Here is a 21,471-nt window from a genome sequence, read left to right on the forward strand (position 1 = left end):
CGCGCCTCTTAAACGCGGCCCCGCCCCCGCCCCCGCCGGGCCTAAGAAGCAGGGCAGGCTGGCAGGTGCTTCAGCTTCTCTTTATTGATGGACAGTTGTGCTCTACCACCCCAGGAGCCCGTCGGAGTGCTGGGTGAGGGTGAGGAGACAGGGAAAACACAACCAAGACACAAGACAACAACAATGCTGCACAGGAAGCTCTTCGCACAGAGATGGAGCGTGCAGGGAGCCAACACCCTTCTCCCACCCCCACCCCTGAAAATAAACCAGCTCAAGAGGGGGCTGGAATCACCTTGGATTTGGTCTGGGGGGAGGTTTCTGGCTGCATGGGAGGGGGGTGAGGAGCAGCTCACCTCCAGCAAGGAGGGATGCAGCGGAACCGTTGACAACCCATCACCTCTCCCTGTTCCCCCAAAACAGAGACAGGGAAAGGGACATTTCACACCCTGAGGACCATCTAAGAGGAGTCCCAGCAGCATGCGGGAGCCTCCTACACTGACTCCTGACATACATCAGGGCAGGACTTCACTACGGGGAAAGGTTTTTAAAAAAACTAAACACTTCAAGTAAATATTTTTAGTGATGTAAGGTCTCTTGCCCCTGCTGCACTGGGTGGTGTTTAGCAACCTACATCCACTCTAGGGCCAAGGAGAACATCGCAAGCGATGGCTGGTCTAAGGCAAGGGGAGAGGGGAAGGGAAGGGGGAAGGAAGGTGGCTGCTGGTTGAGTCAGTCGTTCAGGGAACTGGCACCACACGCATGGTGTTGGTGTAGCCTGAGCCAGGGCGCCAGCCCGTCAGGACAATGACCAGGTCACCGCTCTTGAAGAACCCACGTGCTTTGCCTAGGAGAGAAGAAAAGGAGGTGTTGGATCTCAGGTCCTGGCAGTGTTGGCTTGCCACAGTGGGGAAACATCACTTGTCACACATGCCCCATGCCAGCAGGGTGGCAGAGGCAGCCTGTCCTACAGTAGCTGTGGCTCAGGGTTGGTATCAGGACCCCATCCTCCCACTGCCCCACCCATCTTGGGCCCTTCGCCTCTGCTTTGGGTTACTCTGTGAGGCAGAGCTTGAAATTCAACAGCAAGGGATTTGGAGAGGGGCCGGAGAAAGGATTAACCCGCTCTGGGCTTCTCATCTCTCAGGAGTGATAAGCACTTGCCATGTTAAAACCAACCTGGTTTTCTACTGCAACCTATTTTAAGGCAGCTGTTCCATTTCCCAGTCAGATGCAGTTGAGCTTGTGCAACTACCATCCCCCCTTTCCCAATCGGACACCATTACCACACAGGCAGCCAGTTCCTCTCTTTGTCACCAGTCCCCATGGGTAACCCCAAAAGCACCACTGAGGTGCTCAGAACCACCACATCGCACCAGACGATTCCCCAGGTGAGGCTAGAGCAGCACCACTCACCAACATTCATGCCCAGGTTGACACGGAGGTCCACATCCTCTGCCCACGCATCATGGGCCGGTTCTTTGCACAGGACAGGGAAGACACCCCGGTAGAGGTGGGCCTGGCGTGCTGTCTGGTCATTACGGGTCACAGCGATGATGGGAGCCCGCGGGCGGTACCGGGACACCAGGTGTGCTGACCTAGAAGGAAGCCAGACATGAGGTGAAGCACCACCTTACAGGCACAGCCGCCCCAGAGCAAGCTTAAGGCAGCTTGTGTACAGGCAAAGGGGCACCTCCACTTGCAGAACAAGCGGCTGCAAGGTTTGCCTGTCACCATGGAGGGCTCCTATGTCCCTCCAGGGGCTTTGTGAAGATGACCACAGGAGATGCTGGCAAGAGCCAAGCTCACCAACAAGCTTGATGCTCTGCTGAATTCCCAGTTAGGCAACTGGGCGGACCAATGGCAGAGGCCGTCCCATCCCATGGTGACGATCTCTACTCCAATCTTGTGGTGAAAATCACCTCGCCTCCGAGTTTAGGAAATGCCATCTGCGTGTTTCAGTCCGGAAAACAAGCCTGTATTTGTCTCTGTTGCTATGTTAACATGGCAAGGCGCCATTTATTCTGGCCCCTGCAAGCAGTCCTTGGCATCTCAGTGAGGGTCTTTGCAAGTTCCCTCTGTTTTGAGGAGCTCCCAGTTTGTGGGCTAGAAAAAGCCCATGCCAGCAGCGCTACACGAAGCCTGCCAAGGAGGAAGCCATTTGCCTCCCAGCCACGTTCACCTGCTGAAGCCAGCAAACAGGCCAGTTCCTCCCTGCAGAGCTCTGCTCTTGCACCCAAAAGGAAGCAAATGCAACTGAGGCCAACATTTATACAGGAAGTCAGGCACCGAATCCTCAGAATGCCTTAACAGCGTAAGCAGCACACACTGGGCGGAGAATACAGCTTCCCCTTCCCTGGGCACTGCCTACAGAGTGCATTCGCAAATAAACAAGAGATTAAAACTGCAAGGCCTTGATATTTACAGCTCCATCAGCACACCACTATCTCCACTAGCTTTTGCAGCCTTGTTTAGTGGAGCCAAGCTCAGCACTACTCAGAAAATTGCTGCTTAAAGTAGGCAGTCGCAGTCAGCTTGAAGCAACCAACACATGTGCCAGCTCTCAGACAATCCTTCCCACACTGTCCCGTAAGTGTCCCAGTAGCTCTAGGAGACCCAGGTACTCAAAGGCTGTAACTGAATCCACAGCTAAAAATATTCAAATATCAGAGTTCAAATCCCTTTAAAAAGGTCAAGTGTAAGACTGGAACCTTTTACAAAGAAACATTAGAAGCACAAGGGTATCCAGAAACTCCATGCTTCTAGTCACTCCTCCGCTCTGCAGAAAACAGCTGCTTCAAATCATTTTAAGCTGTAAATTTGGGTGAAGGATTCACAGATGGTCCAGTTCTTCAGGTATACCATGCCCAGCACATATAATCACATCTCTGATGCCGCACTGTTTCTTTGGTCCAAATCCAGTGCAAGAAATTCAGATTCTCTTCCAGAAAGCAGTCTGAGACTTAGGGTTGGACATGCTTTGAGGGCAGGCAGCCTAATTCCTCTAGTCGGAAAAGCTGATCAGCAAGGCTGCAGCTTCCTCTCCACAACTGGAGGAGCGAGTATCTACGCAGTGGTTGTCACCATCACTGGATAGAACTCCCAAACTAAATAGTTGCAGCGCACCTCCATTGCTGTCTCTCACCTGCAGCCACAGCACTGAGCTCACCTGGGAACAAAGGCAGCTCTTGGCTGCTGGGTGCCTGTCAGATGCCTGCCTGTTCAGTGAGATTACTTGCAGGTGGGCATAAGGAAGCCTGTAAGAGGACATTTCCAACGCTTGCGGTTTCCCTGCCTAACAATTCTAGGCTAAGCAGTCCCTCTTTGACCCTTGGGCTTAGGCAAGCAGGGCTGATGCCTGAAAGGCTCAGCAGGGACCCATAGTTTTGATGCCACTATGAAAGGCCAAGGCCTCAACTTAAAAATAAGAAACAAACCACCAGATTCTGCATCCACTGAACTTCTGTCTTACTGTTAAATTGAGGGTTTCTTACCAAGAAGTTTGAACCGAAGCTGCAACACTTCGTTTCCCTTGACTCTTCCAGCCAGCACTGCTGGCAGAGGTGCCATTCCCGACAGCAAGGGGAGGCAGGGCTCAGTGCTGATGCCACGCTGGCAGAGGCAGGCTCAGGAACTTGGAGATTACGTAAGTGCAGATGTTTGAGATGTCTGCCCATCTCCTGAGGAACCCGCACTGCAGGCAGGCAGCCTGGGCTCTCAGTAGCAGCCAAAACCCAGCCTTCACTGTTACAGCTCTAGTTTTTCAGTGTCATCTTTTTGCGAGCCTCCTTCCCCCACCCTGTCATGAAGTGGGCTTGACCTGAGGGAACCTGTCACCTCCTACCTTCCAGACTTGGTGAGGACAATAATGGCCCCACTGCAGCATTTGAAGGACGCTTCCACAGCGCCAACAGCGGCAGCCTCCGTGGGATCACAGTTCAGGGAGGTCAGACGACGCAGTTCCTCAAACAACTGCCTGTGAAAGATGGCGGCTTCGGCCTCGCGGGCAATCTATAAGAGCAACATGCGTTCGGGAAGACAACACTCACATCAGTCGCTCGGGGCAGCACAGGGTAAGGCAAGGTGCTCGATCAGCAAGGTGTCACCCAAATACCATCAGCTTTTGACATAAGGAGTTACCAATTAGCAAGCCCAGATTTAATTCAACATTTTAGGGTGACTGCTGCAACACTCAGCCACCCAATCAGCACGGCCTTATGGAGGAACCACTTGAATTCTCAAGGTTTCTTTTCCAATATTGGGGGCACCGAGTCACCTCACCCTGCCAAGCCCACACTCAGGTGACATTCATGCCAACTGCCAGGCACTCTCGCTCTGCTCCTGCCTACCTGGAGTCCATCCCTGTCATAGAGATGAACTCAACTCAGACTCAGCAGTTATGCAAGGCTGATACCATAGCAGCAAGCTGCTTGCTAAATATTTGCAGTGTTAGAATGGAGCGTGTTTTTACTCATGGAAACAACTGGCACCAAGCCCCCTCTCTGAGCCCTACCTGCCGGACTCGGTCAGAACTATCAGGGCTGGAGCTAAGCACTTAAAAGAGGCCTCCACTGCGCCTACTGCCATGGCATCGGCAGGGTCCCTGTTGTTAACATTGAGGCGGAAAATTTCTTCGAACAGCTGACGATGAAACATAGCGGCCTCAGCCTCACGAGCAATCTGCAGGCCCGAGTAAAAGGGAAGGAAAAGAGGAAAGAAAAGAAGGAAAGATATACCAGAGTAACATGAGATCACATTAATTTGCTTAATTGTCATAGTAATGCATGCAAGAGGATATTAAAAGTGAAACTCTTTGGCTCTCAGGTTGTGAGTTTGCTGAATGCAACCCAACCTACCACACCACCGCCACGCCAGCTGGTCCACCACACTGCTTAACTGCCAGGCCCTTGTCACTGGATAGGCACTTCAAAGGTGGCGTTCTTGCTCTATTTTGGATCCTTTCAGAGCTTGAAATGCAGACTGCTTTTCAAGGACCAGAGCAAGCCAGCTCAGAGTCAGATTGCACTTTGTTGCAGTTGCTCATTATTTGAGAGACTCTTATGCCGTCTACCATCCTGCTGATGGTCCTGCCTGTAATTCCTCAGGAAGAAGTCTCTGTAGCTCCACCTCCCACCTTCATACTCTCCCAACATCACACAGCACTGCTGGAACAGTCTTCATTTATCCAACATGCAAGCAATGCACTTCCAACATCCCTGAAGTGGTGAGACCATCTCAGCTTCATTAGATTTAGTTTAACTTGAGAGCCAATAAAGAATTAGTTTGAGAGTCAATAAATATTTAGTTTAACTTGAGAGCCAGTAAAGCTTCACCTCCAAGTGCTATACCAACTTCCCTTTCGGTAATAGAGAAATAAATAGGAACAAGTCTTCATTACAGGTTGTCACAACAGGTATGTTGGGGTGTTTGTACAGTGCCAGACTTGAACAGGTGAGAGGTACAAAGGCACAACTAAGGACTTTCTGTTCAGGATAAGCATTTGCAACAAGTTTAGTAATCTCTTCCTCCTGGTATGCTGAGAATCACTCGCATTTAAAGACAATTCTCATCTCAGAAGGCTACCTTTGCCCCTGACAACCTGGTAACGAAGACTTGCATAGACTAGAAAAAGCATGCAAACACTGACCATCTTTTCAAAGACAACTTCATCCAGTTACTCTAGAAAGTGAGCAGCTGCTACACAAAGCATGACAAGTTGATGTTTAAGCAGAGACTGAAGTGCCATTATAGTGAGAGCTTTGTAGTTAGACCCCTTCCAAATAAGAATTTTGCTACTCTAGTGTTAATGACTGTGAAGCTAGGAATTATTAGTCTTCCACAGATACCAGTTTAAGCCAAAGTAGTTAAGTATCTTATGTCTAAAAATAACAGGACACATGTGACAGGCAGGAACAGCAGTCTGGTGCCAACTCTAGTCTTAAAGCAGTCAGTTTTGTTATTGCTGGCTTTACCCTTGCCATTAGATAAAACGGAAGTATGGTATCAAACGCAAGAGCTGGTGGCCAGACAGTTTATCTTCAGCTCCTGGTCCAAAAGCAGGCAGCTCTGCTTAACATACAGAGCAAACCTGAGTTTAGAGGGAAATCTGCATTTTCCAGTTGTAAAAGAATATGTGTATACACACATCTGCTTTGACAGTGGCTGCAGAAAGGCCCAGCAATTCTTAACTCCATGTCACAGCTAGCTTTACACATACAGTAATGGCTAGAGGGTTTTTAGGTGGGAGAAAGGAAAACAGAGCAGCTATTTAAACCTCAGTCCTGTTAGACAACATGGCCAGGGTGGCATTTGAAGGCAACTGCAGATCATGGACTGGAATGGGAAGCAAGCCCACTCCCACAAGCAGGAGACAGCCTGCCCAATATTTGGAAGCTTGCTACTAAACTTGAGGCACATGGTGTTTTTGTCACAGAGATGCCAGCTACTAAAGAGCAATCTCATTTCCAAGAGGCTAACTGGAAAGGGATCACTAAGTGAAACCACTGCAGAGTCCCAGCAAAGCTGCTGAGACAGGTCAGGGACAGGCAGGTGAAGCCTTCTAGAGAGGTGCAAGGACACTACATAGCACAGACCCTGATCTTTCTCAGCATTGCAGCCCATGCTTGCTATCTGCAGCTCACTACAGAAGGAGCTTTACTTGCAATACTCTTGTAGCAGCACTGGATAAACAAATACATAAAAGCAAACTGATACCAATTTCAGGCCAGGGAATGTATATAGGAGCCACTCTTTACCAGAGGTAAGGTGCTATGACCACTTGCCCACTTCAGATGGAAGTACTCATCTGTTCCAGCAATGCTGCAGATGTCCAGACCATGGTTTTTCAGGGCACTACTGCTGGGCAGGGCTTTTCTCAACTGGCACCAAGTGAATTAGCTCAGATGAAAGGTCCTGACTATAGGGGAATGTGCTCCTACCGTCAGAGTTGGCGCCTTGCTGCCTGTGCCATGCTACATTAAATGAAGTGATTCTGTGTTTGCTCCCCTGCACAGAGGGTTAAAACCTTCAGTATTTCCACAGGACCCTGGCAGAGTGAACACCACTATTCCCAGGTCTCCAGGAAGAGGGAAGCACATGCAACAGAACCTGAGCTCAGGCTACAGGTACATACAGCCTGCCTGAGTCTCAGAATTAGTGCCAGAATGGAAACCCAGGTATAAGGTTTGCTGCAGCAGGTTTCCAACTCTTGGTAGAAAGTCAACCCTCGTCATTTAGGGGGTGAAAACTGAGGAAAACACATTTAAGGTGCACCATTAGTGTTCAGTCACTGCCTAGTAATCATCAAGTCATATTTTGCATTTGCCACATGCAAAAAACACCACTCCATGTTGTCCAAATCAAGGTAAGAGATATTTACATAATGCACTGCAAACAAACACTAGCTGAGTTGATTAATCTATATAACCTGAGTTGCAAATAAAACTGATGAGAGTTATGAACTGGTCAGAGTTATCACTGCTGTGATTCACAGCACTGGTAACTGGGGAGAAGCAACACTTGTAGATACTCGACATCAGGCTTTTTATCAGCTGAAATGTGAGCTGGGTGAACTCGAAGCAGAGCAGAGGTTTCTGGCAGTTCAAGCATGTAAAAACATGGTGCTGTCAGTACTTGTGCAACAAACACCCCCAACACCAAGCGCACCAGGTGCTGAATGCAACAGCACTGTAAATCAGACCCACAAGCCTCACCCCCCACCAGGAGTCAGCCAATATCTTTCATTATCTAGAGATAAACTGCTTAAGCAGCTCCTTGACCTTGCAGAAGTTTAAGGCATTTAATATGCCAAATGAATAGGGCATTTGGAGAAACTCCTGCCAAGGTAACAGCAAAGACGCCTTTACCCTGGCCTGAACAAAAAAATCAGTACGAGAAATCTGAAGTTTTAGATTTCAGAGCACTGCAGAGCAGTTCTCAGTTTTTCCCACAATAGTTCAGGGCACATAAAGTAAGGTTTCAGGCCCTCGGGGCCATGCTAGGTAAAGAAACACCACAGTGGGAGCGCAAACAAAGAAGTCACTACTTTGGACTGCTAGGTGCTGCCAACTTGCAACAGACATGTTTAGGTCTTCAGGTGCCTGGCTCAGATGGAAGATGCAGGGCAAGAGAGTACCGCTACTTTTACCTGCAGGATAGGCCCCACCAGAGCAAAGGCAGTACTCACAGCGTGCTGCATGCGCACAGCCTCGAGTGGGTAGTCTCCCTTGGCAGTCTCTCCGGAGAGCATGATGCAGTCCGCTCCATCCAGGACAGCATTAGCAACGTCACTGCCCTCAGCACGGGTTGGGCGAGGTTTCTTGATCATGCTTTCCAGCATCTGGAAGAGAACAAATCCAAAGAAATCAAGACACCGCAGAAGGAACCAGCTGCTTTTTCGCTAGTGTGCTTCAATATACTTTATACATAGGGCAGAAGACAGGGTGACACCTAAGGACTCTGGGAGAGGTGTTCTCCAATGGGTACAGGACAGAGAGGGGCCTGGTCCCAGCCAGCTTTGGATTAAAGCAGCTACCAGCAAGAAAAACAACCCTTTTCATTTTGTACCTGTTCTACATTTACTCCTTTTTTCAGGGAGATTTAACCCACAAACCCCCACAGACAGGATTCTGACTTTCCAATTTAACTTTCCAGCACAGGGTTTGGTCCAAGGAAACCAGAGCTCTTTAGGGCAGAGTATTGCATCAGACATCTTCACGGAAAGCTCAAATCCAGCCACATATTCCCAAATTAGCATCTAGGGGCTTGGTTTTTCATCTCAAAATAGGTAAACAGCAAGGTCTACACCAACTAACATGATCTTCATCCACCACAATGTTTCAAATTCTTTATACAATATGTACAGGCTAGTAAACTCCCAACAGCTAACACCACCAGCCTCCTAAGCACCCACTCCAAAGAGTGTGGGAAACAGGATAGCTTTCCATGAAGTTAGCTCTTCCTACTCCCTTCTCTCGGAAGCTAGTATAACTCCACACACCAAAGCCTGGCTAGCTCTCCTGTCTTCCTCAGATGAACAGCCTTCTTCCTGCTGCAGCTCACCACTGGGCAAACATCACTCATTTCCTCATGAAACACCACCTGAGGCAGCCTTTCAGTTGCATTTTAGTAGTAATACAGGAAGAGGAAGGAGCATAGGGCACTGTAAATCCAGAACCTTGTCTGACAACTACCATCTAGAGACAGTTTTCACTTCCACAGCCTGTGCGCAGAGCAAGAACAGCCAGGAAACAAGTCCTCCCAGTGCCTGAGGACTGACATGATCCCTACGGGAACCAGTGAGGCTGAGCATCAGCTCTCTCTCCCTCACTAGCAGCTCCCAGAATAAGGAGAAGGATCTTTTACTCGGTTTCTTCTGATGCTGCAGTATCTTGTGAGATATCTGGGAATCTTAGAAGTCTTCTGTTAGGCACAGATGTGCTGCCAGAAGATCCAAGGCAAAGCATAAGCCTTTTATCCCAGAATTAGTTTAGTCAGCCCAAAAGGCTCAAACTGCATGAAGTTTTGAGGGGAAAAACCTTCAGCAGCCACAGAAGAGGTCCTGTAACCTTACTGGAGAAGATCCCAAACACATCTTTAAGGAAGTGCCTCAAGATGAGGGATCTCACTCGCTAGCAAATGCCATCAAGCAGTGACAGCTGCTGATGTTCGCACCCGGCCAGACTCCAGCAGTTATGAACTAGCATTGCATTTCAAGTACCTGAGTGGCACAGATGACGGGTTTGCCAACCCTATTGCAGCGCCCAATCATCATCTTCTGGGCAAGGAAGACTTTTTCAGCGGGGATCTCAATTCCAAGGTCACCGCGGGCCACCATAATGCCGTCGCTGGCCTCCAGGATCTCATCAAACCTGACAGCAAGAGAAGAGGTTTGTTACCCCATTTGTTCTGCAAAGCACCTTCTCTTCTGTTCTGTCCTCCCGTTCTGAAAAGGATCATCAATCTGGAGCATGATATGCAGCTACGCTGTCGGCACATGGCTTTCCGTGCGCCAGTTTTGTATCCTGTAATGGCAAGGTACGAGGAACAAAAACAAGACCAAGCCGTAGCACATATACGGTGCTGTACTAAGCTTTCTAAAGCTATACCAAGACAGATCAAGTTGATCTGAGGTATTTTAGTCTAATAGTTTGTCACAGACATGGTGATTCCCTTGCATTAGCTTGCCGTCCACACCTAGAACAGCAAGTTTGCCCAACTTTGAACTCACACTTGCTACAGAAAGCGACACAGACTTTTCAGGGATGGTGGGAGACTGTGACACTGTCCCCACAAGGTCAGGGCGCATGATAGTTACACACCCACTGTTCATACCACAGCTACGTCAAGTCTCATGCACATGGCATTAACTGACAGCTTGCACTACCACCCTGGTACTTGGACTAGTAAGTTTGCTGCTGCTGGGAAGCACAAAGGGGCTGTGTTCTTCCTTTGATACAGGATAACAAATCTGAATGAAGTGTCACATGCACAAAGCTCACCTGCGCACACCCTCGTGGTTCTCAATCTTGCTGATGATCTTGATGTTCTTTCCCTTCTCCCCTAGCACCTTCCTGACAGCATGGACATCAGCAGCTTTGCGGATGAAGGAAGCAAATACCATATCTACGTTCTGCTCCACGCCAAATTTTAGGTCCTGAATGTCCTTTTCAGAGACCGCAGGCAGGTCAACTGCAGCGCCGGGCAGGTTCACTCCCTTCTTGCTGCCAAGCATGCCGCCATTCTCGACCTCCGTCATGACATAGTCCTTGCCTGAAACGGATGTGTTCCCACACCGGTAAACCAGTGTTTATCAGAAAGCTCCCCACTGCCAACTCCCACAGCACCTCCCTGCCCAAGAGCAGCAGGGCCAACAGCAGCTGTACGTGAGAAGAGTAGATCACTGTTCTCTTCAGTGGATTTATGTAACACATAAGCTTGCAATGTACCCATGGAAACAAAACAGAGGGGTTTAAAACCACTTCTATGCTGTTCTTGGAGAAGACGCCATTTGTTCTGTGCAGGAGGTTGGGACTGCCTCCCACAAAAAATCCACCAGGTTGCTTTTCTGCACGCAGGAGCCCCGGAATATCAAACTGAGCACCCCAAAAGCCTCAGCTCCATCTCCCTATGCACTCTGGAACTAGAGGCAATACCTTGCAGCTACAGCACTAGCTCTACAGTCTCGTCCCTAAAGAAGCAGCACTATAAAGTTATTATTGTGGAACTAACCTTGCCCCCACATTACCAGTTGAAGCTAGTTATGCCTCTAACCACAAAACTCAGGGTTTATGCTGTAAAACCAGTTAAATCCTGCATTAAAAGCATAAATTAGCCTGGCTAAAGCACGAATTAGCTAAACAGGCTTCGATCATGAGCACCGGTATGTCCCTACCACACATTCAGCTCTGAGATGTTGTAGATTACAATATAGCAAAACCCAACTGAAGTAAGTTTTTGGAAAACTTGCTAATTGATGTAGAGAAAGTTTTGCTCAAAGTCTTACTACAGCATTAAGAATTAAAGTTGTGTGCTTTCTTTAACACACAACTGCAAGCTCAAAAACAGTTACTGAAGGGAAAGCACAAACATGTTCTCAGGAAAAAACAAGGAGGCATAGCTCAAAGGGTTGTTACACACCTTTCTCTTTAACCAGCAAGGAAATCAGACCATCATCCACATAGATTTTGCTGCCAACTTCTACAACCTTGGTGAGATTCTTGTAGTCCAGCCACAGCACGTTCTCATCGCAGCTCTCCATGAAGGCATCATCCAGGGTCACTTTGAGTGATGCGCCCTTCTTCAGTTCCACCTCTGCTGTGCCACTCTGCATGTCAGAACAGGTATTTCAGCAAAACTGGTAAAAACCAGCACACACCATCTCGCAGCCTGCAGCAGTTTGTCAAAATTTTTGGTAGTTGTTCATTACCTCATTTCCTAGAGACTTTTTGTTTGGAAAAGGCCACAGGCGTAACACAGTATCTAGTCTCATGCACTGGAAAGTGGGAGAAAAAACAAGAGTAACTTACTCCCTTAATGAGTCCAGTTCGGATTTCAGGTCCCTTGGTATCCAGTGCAATAGCCACAGGCCTGTAGGTGATGGGATCAGAGGCAAAGCTCTCTGTAGCTTCTCGCACATTCTTGATTGTGCCCTCATGATACTGGCAAGGAAAAAAAAGAGATGGAAATGTTCAGGCCGCTTCTACTCCACTGATTATGAGAAAGACCACTACGCACCCCAAACGCTCCCCAAACTGACAGCTCTGCTCTCACATCGTGCTCAATTTCAGTTCTAACTTGAGAATTTAATTTGGACTGAGCTTCCAGAAAAGCAAAGTGTGAGGATACAGAGACCTTCCCCTGTGGAAGTGGAGTCCGGCAGTTACCTGGCCAGGCCTTTGGTGCTCCTAGTTCTAATCCCAGAAGGACAACTCAAGGAGACAGCCCAGGCACTCAGGTGATGTGGTTTTGCATCAGGACATACACTTGCCTTTTGAAGACGGCCCACCAACCAACAGGCCTTTGGGAGCAATGTTTCCAAAAGCTTTGGTGAATACCTGCCTATTCCACATGGCAGAGCACTGGCAGCTGAACCATTATGTGCATGGAAAGACTACTTAATGCCAGGAGAATATCCCAGCTAAGCAACTGCCACACATGGTTGTTCTCCTCCCTTTGGAGCACAGAAGGGAGGATGCCATTATCTGTACTGCCAACCCCCCCACATGCTTCCAGCCTGACCCCTCTTATCAGTCCCACAGGTGAGCAGATGGACAAGGTTTTTTATAACTCTTTGGCTTAAACTCCCCCTGAAGAGAAAGGATTTGCTAAGAGGACATTATCCACTTAAGCATTTACATTTTATTTCAAGAGCCAAAGCAATCACAGCCAGAAGTTCAAGACTCCAGCATCAGGCACCTGGCTTCCAAACTTCCACACATCCAAGAGCACTTCACTAACACTGCCAGTTTCAGGACAGACAGTTCTGTGGGGAAACTCCCATCCCAATGACCTCAATGAGCTTCAGATGACCAGCAGATCAGTTTACTTTTCTTGCTTAAACAACATTTAAGAGATAACCTCGACTGCAAGTTGTGTAACACTTGACAGACTTCTGCAGATAAGAAATACCCTTTCCCCTCTCTGTGCTGCAGATGGGCAGCGTGTTTGACCTGACTCACTTGGGAACACCCGGCTCCCCCTGCACCACCCATCTATCTCTACACAAGCCCCACACACTGACTTAAGTGTCACAGGGACAATTATCCAGCATTAGGAAGGTGCGGCCAGAAAAGGCTGTGCTAAAGTTCACGTGCATGCCCTCGGCCAGAGATATATAGCAACTGCAAACTCTTTAGAGCAGGAAAAGTTATTCAGTTTACTGGTTGAGTGTGCATGCTGAGACTGAGAAGGCCCTGACCCTTCCATGCACTGCAGCCTAAACAGATGCAGCAGAGAAAACTTCCCTGAACAGTGCTATTACATTTATGTGGTCCCTGTTAACTGGGATTTTTCCTTTTTAATTTGATACTGATGACTAACTGTCTCCTAGGGAGTCTGACTTCCTGAAGAGTTACATACGCAGAACAAGAATGTGGGCAGAGCTGGAAGTAAAAGACTTTTTTTCTATATAAAAGGGTTGGAGCCAGGTGCTGGAGCACCTCTGTTAAAGTTGATGCCCTGTTGAGTGCTTTAAGGTGGACACAAGAACTGAAGCACTCACAGCAGCTGAACACTCTTTGGGGCTTCATTGAAAACCGGAGTGTTTTGGAGGGACTAGGAGGGGACTCAAATTTAAGACTGGCTACAGCTAACAGTCAAACTCAACAGGAGATGACAGCAAGCCCAGACTCTGCTGTAATTTAACCTCACCTGTATGAAATATGCAATTAGACCTCACCCAGAACAGAGAGCCACAGTTCCTGTCCTTGACCTCAGCTAACAAGTACACAATCCACAGCAGCAGCTCTGCTGGGCAGCAACAGTGTGAAAACTCCCAGTTTCACCCTGGCCACCAACTCCCTGACAAGCCACCTGGCCCAAGAGCCACGCAGCTGCAGGATTTGACTACAGAGGAGCAGAGTTATTCCACACTGCCCTTTCTTCAGGCAGATTTTGCTAACAGCAGCCTATGCAATGACATTACCCTAGGGTGTTTAGTCAAGGTCCGTTAGTTGCCCACAGTTAAGCATCAGACCTTTTGATTCTGATAGTGCCCTGTGGCCTTTAAAGGCCACGAGGGTGAGAGGCCAAGATGTTATGCACCGCAAGGCTCATGGTTCAGTAAGTAAAGCCACCTACAGCTGCTACTGGCTACTGTCTGACATTTTCAAAGCTGGAGGGCAGCCAGGGTAAAAAAACTCAGCGGGAAGACTCAGGGTGGCATTCTAGGCAACCTGGAACGGTATCCTTGGCAACTCCAGTACTGCTGAGGATCTCGTCTATTTATATCAATGAGGGCTTGTCTGCCATGACAGTGTGGATTTCTTTTGACCTTACTCTTATAAGCTCATTGCTGCACCACCTCCCAAGTACTGTGGTGCTAACCTCATGAATACCAGGAACACAAACAGAGCAGCTGGCTAACCGAGCATGCCAAGGAGTTCAATTCTTTCAACTAGGTGCAGTAATTACTTCAAATCACTAACAGTTTTCTTTTGAGACAAGGTTATTCATTGATCGCCTGCTTGCAAAATCCCCAGCAATGAAACAAGAAGCGAGATGAGCAACCGATAGTTGTGTACTCTGGCAAAACAGGGACAGATGTTCTCTGGTTCTGCTATTAGCTGAGAAACAGCAGCTTTGTACAGCAAATGGTGGGATGCAAGGAAGAACTGTCGGATTTCACAGCAAGCAGTTCACACGAGTGTCAAGTATTGGTTACCTGACTCTCTGGTACAGAGAAGGGTGTGGAACCAACCCAAACTACTTTCAAAACAGCTCAGAAAGCACACTGTTACCAGCAATTACCCAGGCTCAGTATGTACAAGCAGCACACTTTCCCCAAAAGCAGAGCGAAGTTTTGCATTCTCACACCAAGGCTGCTCCAGACTAAGCTGAATCTCCCTCCTCCTTGAGATAGGGTCAGCAGACGCAGACACAGGGCCCAGTGAGAGCCGTATCAGCTCAGATCCCACCCTTACCTCATGGGTGCCGTGAGAGAAGTTGAGGCGGGCAACATTCATTCCAGATTTAATCATTTCCTTCAGCTTCTCCACTGAGCGGGAGGCTGGGCCTAGGAGGAAGAAACAGTTTGAATATTAACTTTATAAAAATAATGAGGTAACCCACACACGCCAGGCTGTTTCATGTAGAAGAGAGAAGGTATAATGATACAGACTTGCTCAGTGCTGAAGCAGCTCATCCCTACAGTAGAAAAGACTGTTTGAACTTGCCTTGAGGAGTGCAGCATAACCTAAGCAGTTCTGATTTCCTTGGCTACCAGATTCACTCCTAGCAATAACGGGGGTTAGGCAGACATGGGAAAGTCATGTTCTTTCAACATAAACGTTCAGGCCTGGCAAGGGATGAAAGCTGAAGCCTTCCCACAATTTCCCTGACAAGTTTCACCCACACAGGCGTCAACAGCTGCAATTCTCTCCTATCTAGGAATCGCCTACCAATGGTGCAGATGATGCCAGTGTTCCTTGCAATGGTTGGCTCCGAGTCGATGTCCAAGCGGCACATGTGTTCCAGGAAGGTGTCCGCCATGGCAGCGTGCAGCTGCTGGGTCTGGATGAAAGCGGTCCCTGCATCATGGTGCTTCGACATTGTCACTGGAATCCTGGGTCTAGAAGAGAAGAAGGCAGTGCCAGGTTTAGGAATCACCCAGACATGCTCATGAGGCAGAGACACCAACACACCCATGTGATGAATACTGAGGTAACAAGAAAGCTGCTACTGGGTCAAACTATCTTTATGTTCCTACTTGAGAGTCTTAGATACAGGCAAGACACACTTCTGTTTCCATGTCATCCCCCACGTACACCACTCAAAGCTCACCTGCCTTCTATGCAGATGTTCCCTTCATAGCTTCTCTTCATTGCCAGTCTTCCCTTGGAGCTACACAACGCAACAAAATTCAAGCACTTGAGTGCACAGGCAGAGATTCTGCCTCCTCCCTCCCAGTCCTCAGGCCCTTTCTCCTACAGGCCTCAACTGTGTTCCCATCACAACTGCAGACCCAGGCAGCACAGTGCTAGCGTGCCTGGAGATACACTCTCACACGGGCAATCTTCTGCCGAGAAACACCTAATCATGGCAAAGTCTGCCTAAGCTTAAAACCCATCCTTTAAGCCTGTACAAGCAAGTAGTCATGAGTTGATTAAACCCAACGCCTTGGCAGAGAACATGTAAAAGTCTGAAGATTTCTTTAATATGCTCAAGGTCCCTCTTCAAACTGAATACGCTGTGGGTCTCCCCCGTTTCCCCCTCACCCAGGGCAGCAGAAAACCACTACAAGGTTGGAAACCAGTGGTGTTTTTTCCCCAAAGTTTGGATAAAAAAACCTCTGAAGTCCAGCTGCATACCTCTGCCAGGACTAAAGCACCCCCATCACTGCAGGAACAGCCCACAATCCCATGAGGAACCTGAACTGAGGCATAACTGTCCACTGGGATGGGGGACAGTCATTTCCCAGCAGTGCTGGTGCCCCCAGGGATTTCTAACTACACACCTCAGGCCGCACTGCAATAATTTTGTTTCCAAGTAGCAGTGGGGGCTCAAAGCTATTTGTCCTCTTCGACCTGCTCAGGCTAGGTTGCTGGCATTCAAAAACCCTCCAGTAAGTTATGTAAGGCAGTGGCTACTGGCATGGGCAGATCACTAGTTTTGACTTCAAACTTCACCCCTTGGGCACACAGGGGATATTCAAAGCAGGCTGCTCTTTCAGCATAAGCTGCCTTCACCTATAAGATACGCCTTTAGCTCGTAGAAACATGGGCTGCTGCTCAGCTAAAAGCAGGGGTAGAGCAGGGGTTTTGTTCTGCCTGTCCCAAGCAGACAAAAAAATCCCCCAATAAATCACAAAATGGTGTTAGCTGCACACACCAGCTAGCTCAGTGTATTCAGCTTTGAAACAGGGGCACTAATATACCCGAAAGCTTTGTCAAAGCTAGCAGGGCTCGCCAGAACGAAGCCATGCCTCTAAGGAACAGGCAGGGAGATTCCCTGCCAGCCTGCCACGTGCCTGCCCAGTACCGCAGAGGCTCTTGTTCACATGATGCTCCTCCCCTCAGCCACTTCTGCTCTGCAGACCTTCCCCACGTACGTGCAGATCGTGCAGATCCTCTCACAGGCAGCCCTGACTCACCACTGCCTCACTCCCATGCTGCATAAAGGAGTCAGGCCAGCAAAAAAACCATAATTTGTCCTGGCAAAGTCTCCTTTCCCTCAGCCCTGCCAAAAGCTGCTAATTCACCCAAGTCAGTACAAGAAGGTCTGCCCACATAAAAAGCCCGACAAAGTCCCATTATTATAGCAAAACCCAGGTCAGCCCAGAAACATTGTGTTTTAGCCCTCTAACACTTGCTGCTGCATCCTCTGACACCTGTGGAGCAGCTCTGACTTCTCTAGAAGCCAAAAAAAATAAGCCTTTGCTGGGAAATCGCCTCCATGCAGCGATGGGCCAGTGGGTCCGCACAGCTTCTGGGAATGAGAGGAATGCGAAACAACGGGATCCTGAGATAGAAACTGCATCCAGAGCATGACTTGGAAGTTTTTAAAAATAGGTGAGCTCTCCCTATCAAATGGAAATCCCCCACCCACTCAGGTCATTTGCAAATATAATGTTAAACCCCCTAAAGTCTTTTTATAAAGAGAAAGGAAAGTTAAGTTCCCACCCAGAATCCCCCTTTACAAGATTCTTCCAGCAGTTTAGTGAGCTCAGAAAAAAATAATAAGAGACATTGAGACCTAGTCCAGGGGCGAGAGCAGAAACACAGCAGCCAAAAAGTATCCCGAATACCCATCCACCCGCAGCACCGTGCCCCACTACCAATAAGCCTCACTTCCTCCTGTCTCCCGTTACCATGTATTTACAAACCATCAACTAAATTCTATTGGAAGGACCAGTCTGATAAATGTAACAGGAATGTCTGGCATTTCCCACTATTCGACTTGCTTTTTTTAAAGTCAGAGGAGCAAGGGCTTCAAGGACACCCACAGAGAGAAAGCACTCAGTTTGGGCTGAGCGAGGAAGGGGGTAAGCAATGCCCTACAAAGGCTGAATGTTTCCAGCACTAAAAAAAATCTTGAATTCCTTCCTCAAGGAACAACGATTCAAATCCCAAGTTTATTATTTGGGCTTCCTGTGCTTCAGGCAGGGCGTCCTAAAGATGTTTGGTATCTCCCCAATTCTTGAATATTCTAGAAAGCGCCATTTGAGGACAGGACGACCAGTTTTGCAGTAATGCAGTGACTAACTCCAGCCAGCTCATCCTGTGGTTGGCTGAGAGAAACCCTAAATCTACAGTACCTCCAGATCTCCCCTCCAGGATGGAGAAAGGAGAAACAGCAGCAATCATCCCCACCCCCCCCACCCCACCCCGGCAATCCCCACCCCAGGCCAAAAGGGAAGTGGAAACTGCAGTGGGGAGGCCAAAGGGACTGTCCCCAGGCAGGACGGGCATTAACTACTACTGCCATGCTGGACAAAGATGTTTCCTTGCCTGTAAAAGTTGTAGGGAGTCTCACAATGGGTGACAATTCAGGTCTTATTGGTCAGCCTCACTTACACAACCTCACTGATGCTGCACAACAAGGCTGCTCACACCCAGTGTCTCTTGCCAGAGGCAGAAATAGTTTGAGTTAGCACTTATTTCATAAGGGCAGAGTTATGAAACAAGGCAGGCCTTCAGATTCCACCCCCCCCAAAAAAAAAAATCCTAGAAAAACCATCAGCTCTGCTCACTCCAGAAGCTAAAGGCACTCAACAACAAAAAAAATCCAGCTCTGCAGCAAAGCAGGCTTTCAATACAGCCTGTCAAATCCCCTCCCAGAGGGAGGAAGGGCAACACATTCTTCCCTAGGTGGCTGCTGCAGGAGGTGGCTTTGTGCCGTTACATAAGCACAAGATGGCCACCCCAAAATGCCATCTCTTTTCTGCAACGCTGGACAGGACCCAGAAGCCACCACCTGCTCCCAGCTGGCATACACTCTCCCCAGCAGCGAGCCGCAGCTCCACAACAGAGATACCTCTCTGGCTTTTCAGAAAACGAGCTATGGGGGCCGGGAAGGTCAGACCAGCCCACAGGGTGCTGGGCAACATCAGCAGTTTCCCTGCGTGCAGATGGATTAGCCATCAGATCCACGTACGACTTACCCAAGCCTGCCCTCCCTAGAGGGCAAAGGCATACAGGAGGTTGAGCAAAAAAAACTAAGCAAGCATCAGATGTTTGGTGACAAGAAAGACTTATCTCGAGGGTGTTTGTAATGCAGGTACACCTACCAGCTTAACCTTGCAGCATGTTGCCCTGACACAGAACAAATAGCCTTTCAGCCTGGCCCCACACCAGCAGAAACAACCTATCTGCCCTCAAGGAAACTGTAAAAATCTTTTTTGCATTATAAAAGAAAGAGGATTTGGGGTTTTTAAATGTAAATATAACCCCCTTGGTGGAAGTCTAGATCTCTCTGCTTCATCCCCAGCTCTAGGATGGAGATTTGCTGTGCGCCCAGCCGCGGGCGCCAGTGACAAGGTACTGCAGCCCCATCCCCTACGTGCCATCCATCACCGTGCACTGCAGAGGCCCCGGCACCATCTTCCCCTGGGGGAGAACAACAGAGGCTGAGCCGGAGATAAGGGACTAGCACGTGGTCCGGCCAGACTGGGAAACATTTTGTCTGGATTCAGTTAAATTTATCAGCTCAGCGTGCGGAAAGGGAGTTAAAGATGGCATTGGATCCCTCAGGCTACCACTAATAAATTAAGGCTTTTGTAAAATTTACGACCTTGGGCAGATAAAGAAGCAGGCAGTCAAGAAAAATGGAGGCTGCTCCACCAACAGGCTCACAGGCAGCACCACAGTCTCTGCAAGCTTATTATCTAGCGAAAGTAAAGTTTCTCAAACGGGTTTCGCAGGCGAGAGTCCCCGCTTGAAGCACGTGGCTCACAGAGAGCATCCTGCTTTGGCAGAAAAGGCCTTCCTTAATCTGGTCACGGTTTGGAAATGAGTTGGCATCCGCACAACCCATTACCCCACCAGACTTCAACTCCTCTAAATTAGCCTGGCTTCTGCTTTATAAATGGAATGTATTTGCTTAGAACTAATTTTTCTTTTTTAATTAAACTCTCCTGGTTGCACAACAAGCCCTCGAATTTCCCTAGATATACCTGGGTAAACAAAAAAACTTCTTTGTCATCCAACCTTTAGGCCAAGGCAAGCCATTATTAGCAGCAGCCCTTTACAGGAGCAGGCGGTAGCCAGAAAGTTAAGACGTTAACATCACAAAAACCTCTGTGAAACACTGATTTCTGTTAACCCGGGCCTCACCGATAACTAGTGACCTTATCGGAATAAAGCAGGTTTTTAGAGGCTGCCGGCTTCTTGTATTAATCTGAGAAGACAGTCGGGGGGTTGCCATTGTCCGCCCACAAAAGCGCTATTCATGCCCAGCTAGCCCTGCAAAGGGGGTTTAAACACGTGCCAAAGGTTTTCACAGTTCAGGAGACTGTCCAAATCGATCGGACATGTTTAGGCAGGCATAATTACGGGAGAAGATTAATTCGGAAGGTCCACCCCCCCTTCCGAGGAGGTGGGGAATAGAGAGGCTACAGATTAGGGGGAGTTTGGCGAGCTGACTTAAGCTACTGCCCTTGGGAGCATCGCCGCCGCTCTTAGCGAGTGTAGCGGAGCGGAGGAGAGGCCGGCAAAGCGCTTCGCTCCGTCCCCGTCTGACTCAGCCTCCCAGAAAACTCTCAGGAAACCGGCCCAGACATTGCACTCCATGCCCCGCGCTCCGTTTTCCGCGTCACAGCGAGGGGCACACGCCTCCCCCACCGCCTCCCCGGTACCCCGGCCGCAAGGACCGGCCCTCCACTCCCTGTCCGGACGGAGGGCGGCGGCGCCCGGGGCGGCTGCGGAAGGGACGCTCTGAGCGGGACGCCACCACGTGCTCGTCTCCGACAGCCCCCCACGCGCGCGCCGCGCCGCACCCCCCCCCAACCGCCGCCTGAGGGAGACCCTCGCCCGGGCGGCGGGAACAGGGATGAAGGTGATGATGATGGCGGCGGCGCGGGGAGACGCCGCCCGCTGTCCCTCAGGCCGCCGTTACCTGCCCGACCTCGCCACACGCCCTTCCTCCCTGTGAGCCGCCGCTCCTCTGGGCACCGCCCCGCTGCCCTGCTGAGGTGATCCCGCTGGGCCGAAGCACCGCCCCTCGCCCCCCCGGATCCCTCCGCTGCCCGCCCCCTGAGAGGAGAGGAGGCTGTACGCCGGAACTCCTTTCTCCGGCGGACGCACAAAGCGCGGAGAGAGG

The 21,471-nt window shown here is 49.3% G+C and overlaps 1 protein-coding gene across 4 annotated transcripts; it reads right to left on the reverse strand.

Annotated features, from left to right (window-relative positions):
- Window positions 1-64: 64 nt before the first annotated feature.
- Window positions 65-21,442, reverse strand: PKM (pyruvate kinase M1/2). 4 transcript variants are annotated; one of them, XM_075099782.1, is made up of 11 exons: window positions 21,268-21,442; window positions 15,615-15,784; window positions 15,138-15,229; window positions 12,024-12,155; window positions 11,635-11,821; window positions 10,497-10,767; window positions 9,716-9,866; window positions 8,183-8,335; window positions 3,842-4,008; window positions 1,414-1,595; window positions 65-844 (listed from the first exon to the last, which is right to left on the reverse strand). In XM_075099782.1, the coding sequence occupies exons 2-11, from the start codon at window positions 15,763-15,765 to the stop codon at window positions 738-740; spliced, it is 1,593 nt and encodes a 530-aa protein (XP_074955883.1). In that variant the 5' UTR covers window positions 15,766-15,784; window positions 21,268-21,442; the 3' UTR covers window positions 65-737. The 4 variants fall into 4 exon arrangements, with proteins under 4 accessions (XP_074955883.1, XP_074955881.1, XP_074955879.1 ...); XM_075099780.1 differs by lacking the exon at window positions 3,842-4,008 and adding an exon at window positions 4,511-4,677 and having other exon boundaries at window positions 21,268-21,441; XM_075099778.1 differs by lacking the exon at window positions 21,268-21,442 and adding an exon at window positions 15,997-16,053.
- Between the last annotated feature and the right edge of the window lie 29 nt (window positions 21,443-21,471).

This window comes from Phalacrocorax aristotelis, chromosome 7 (assembly GCF_949628215.1).
Source record: "Phalacrocorax aristotelis chromosome 7, bGulAri2.1, whole genome shotgun sequence".
NCBI lineage: Eukaryota > Metazoa > Chordata > Aves > Suliformes > Phalacrocoracidae > Phalacrocorax > Phalacrocorax aristotelis.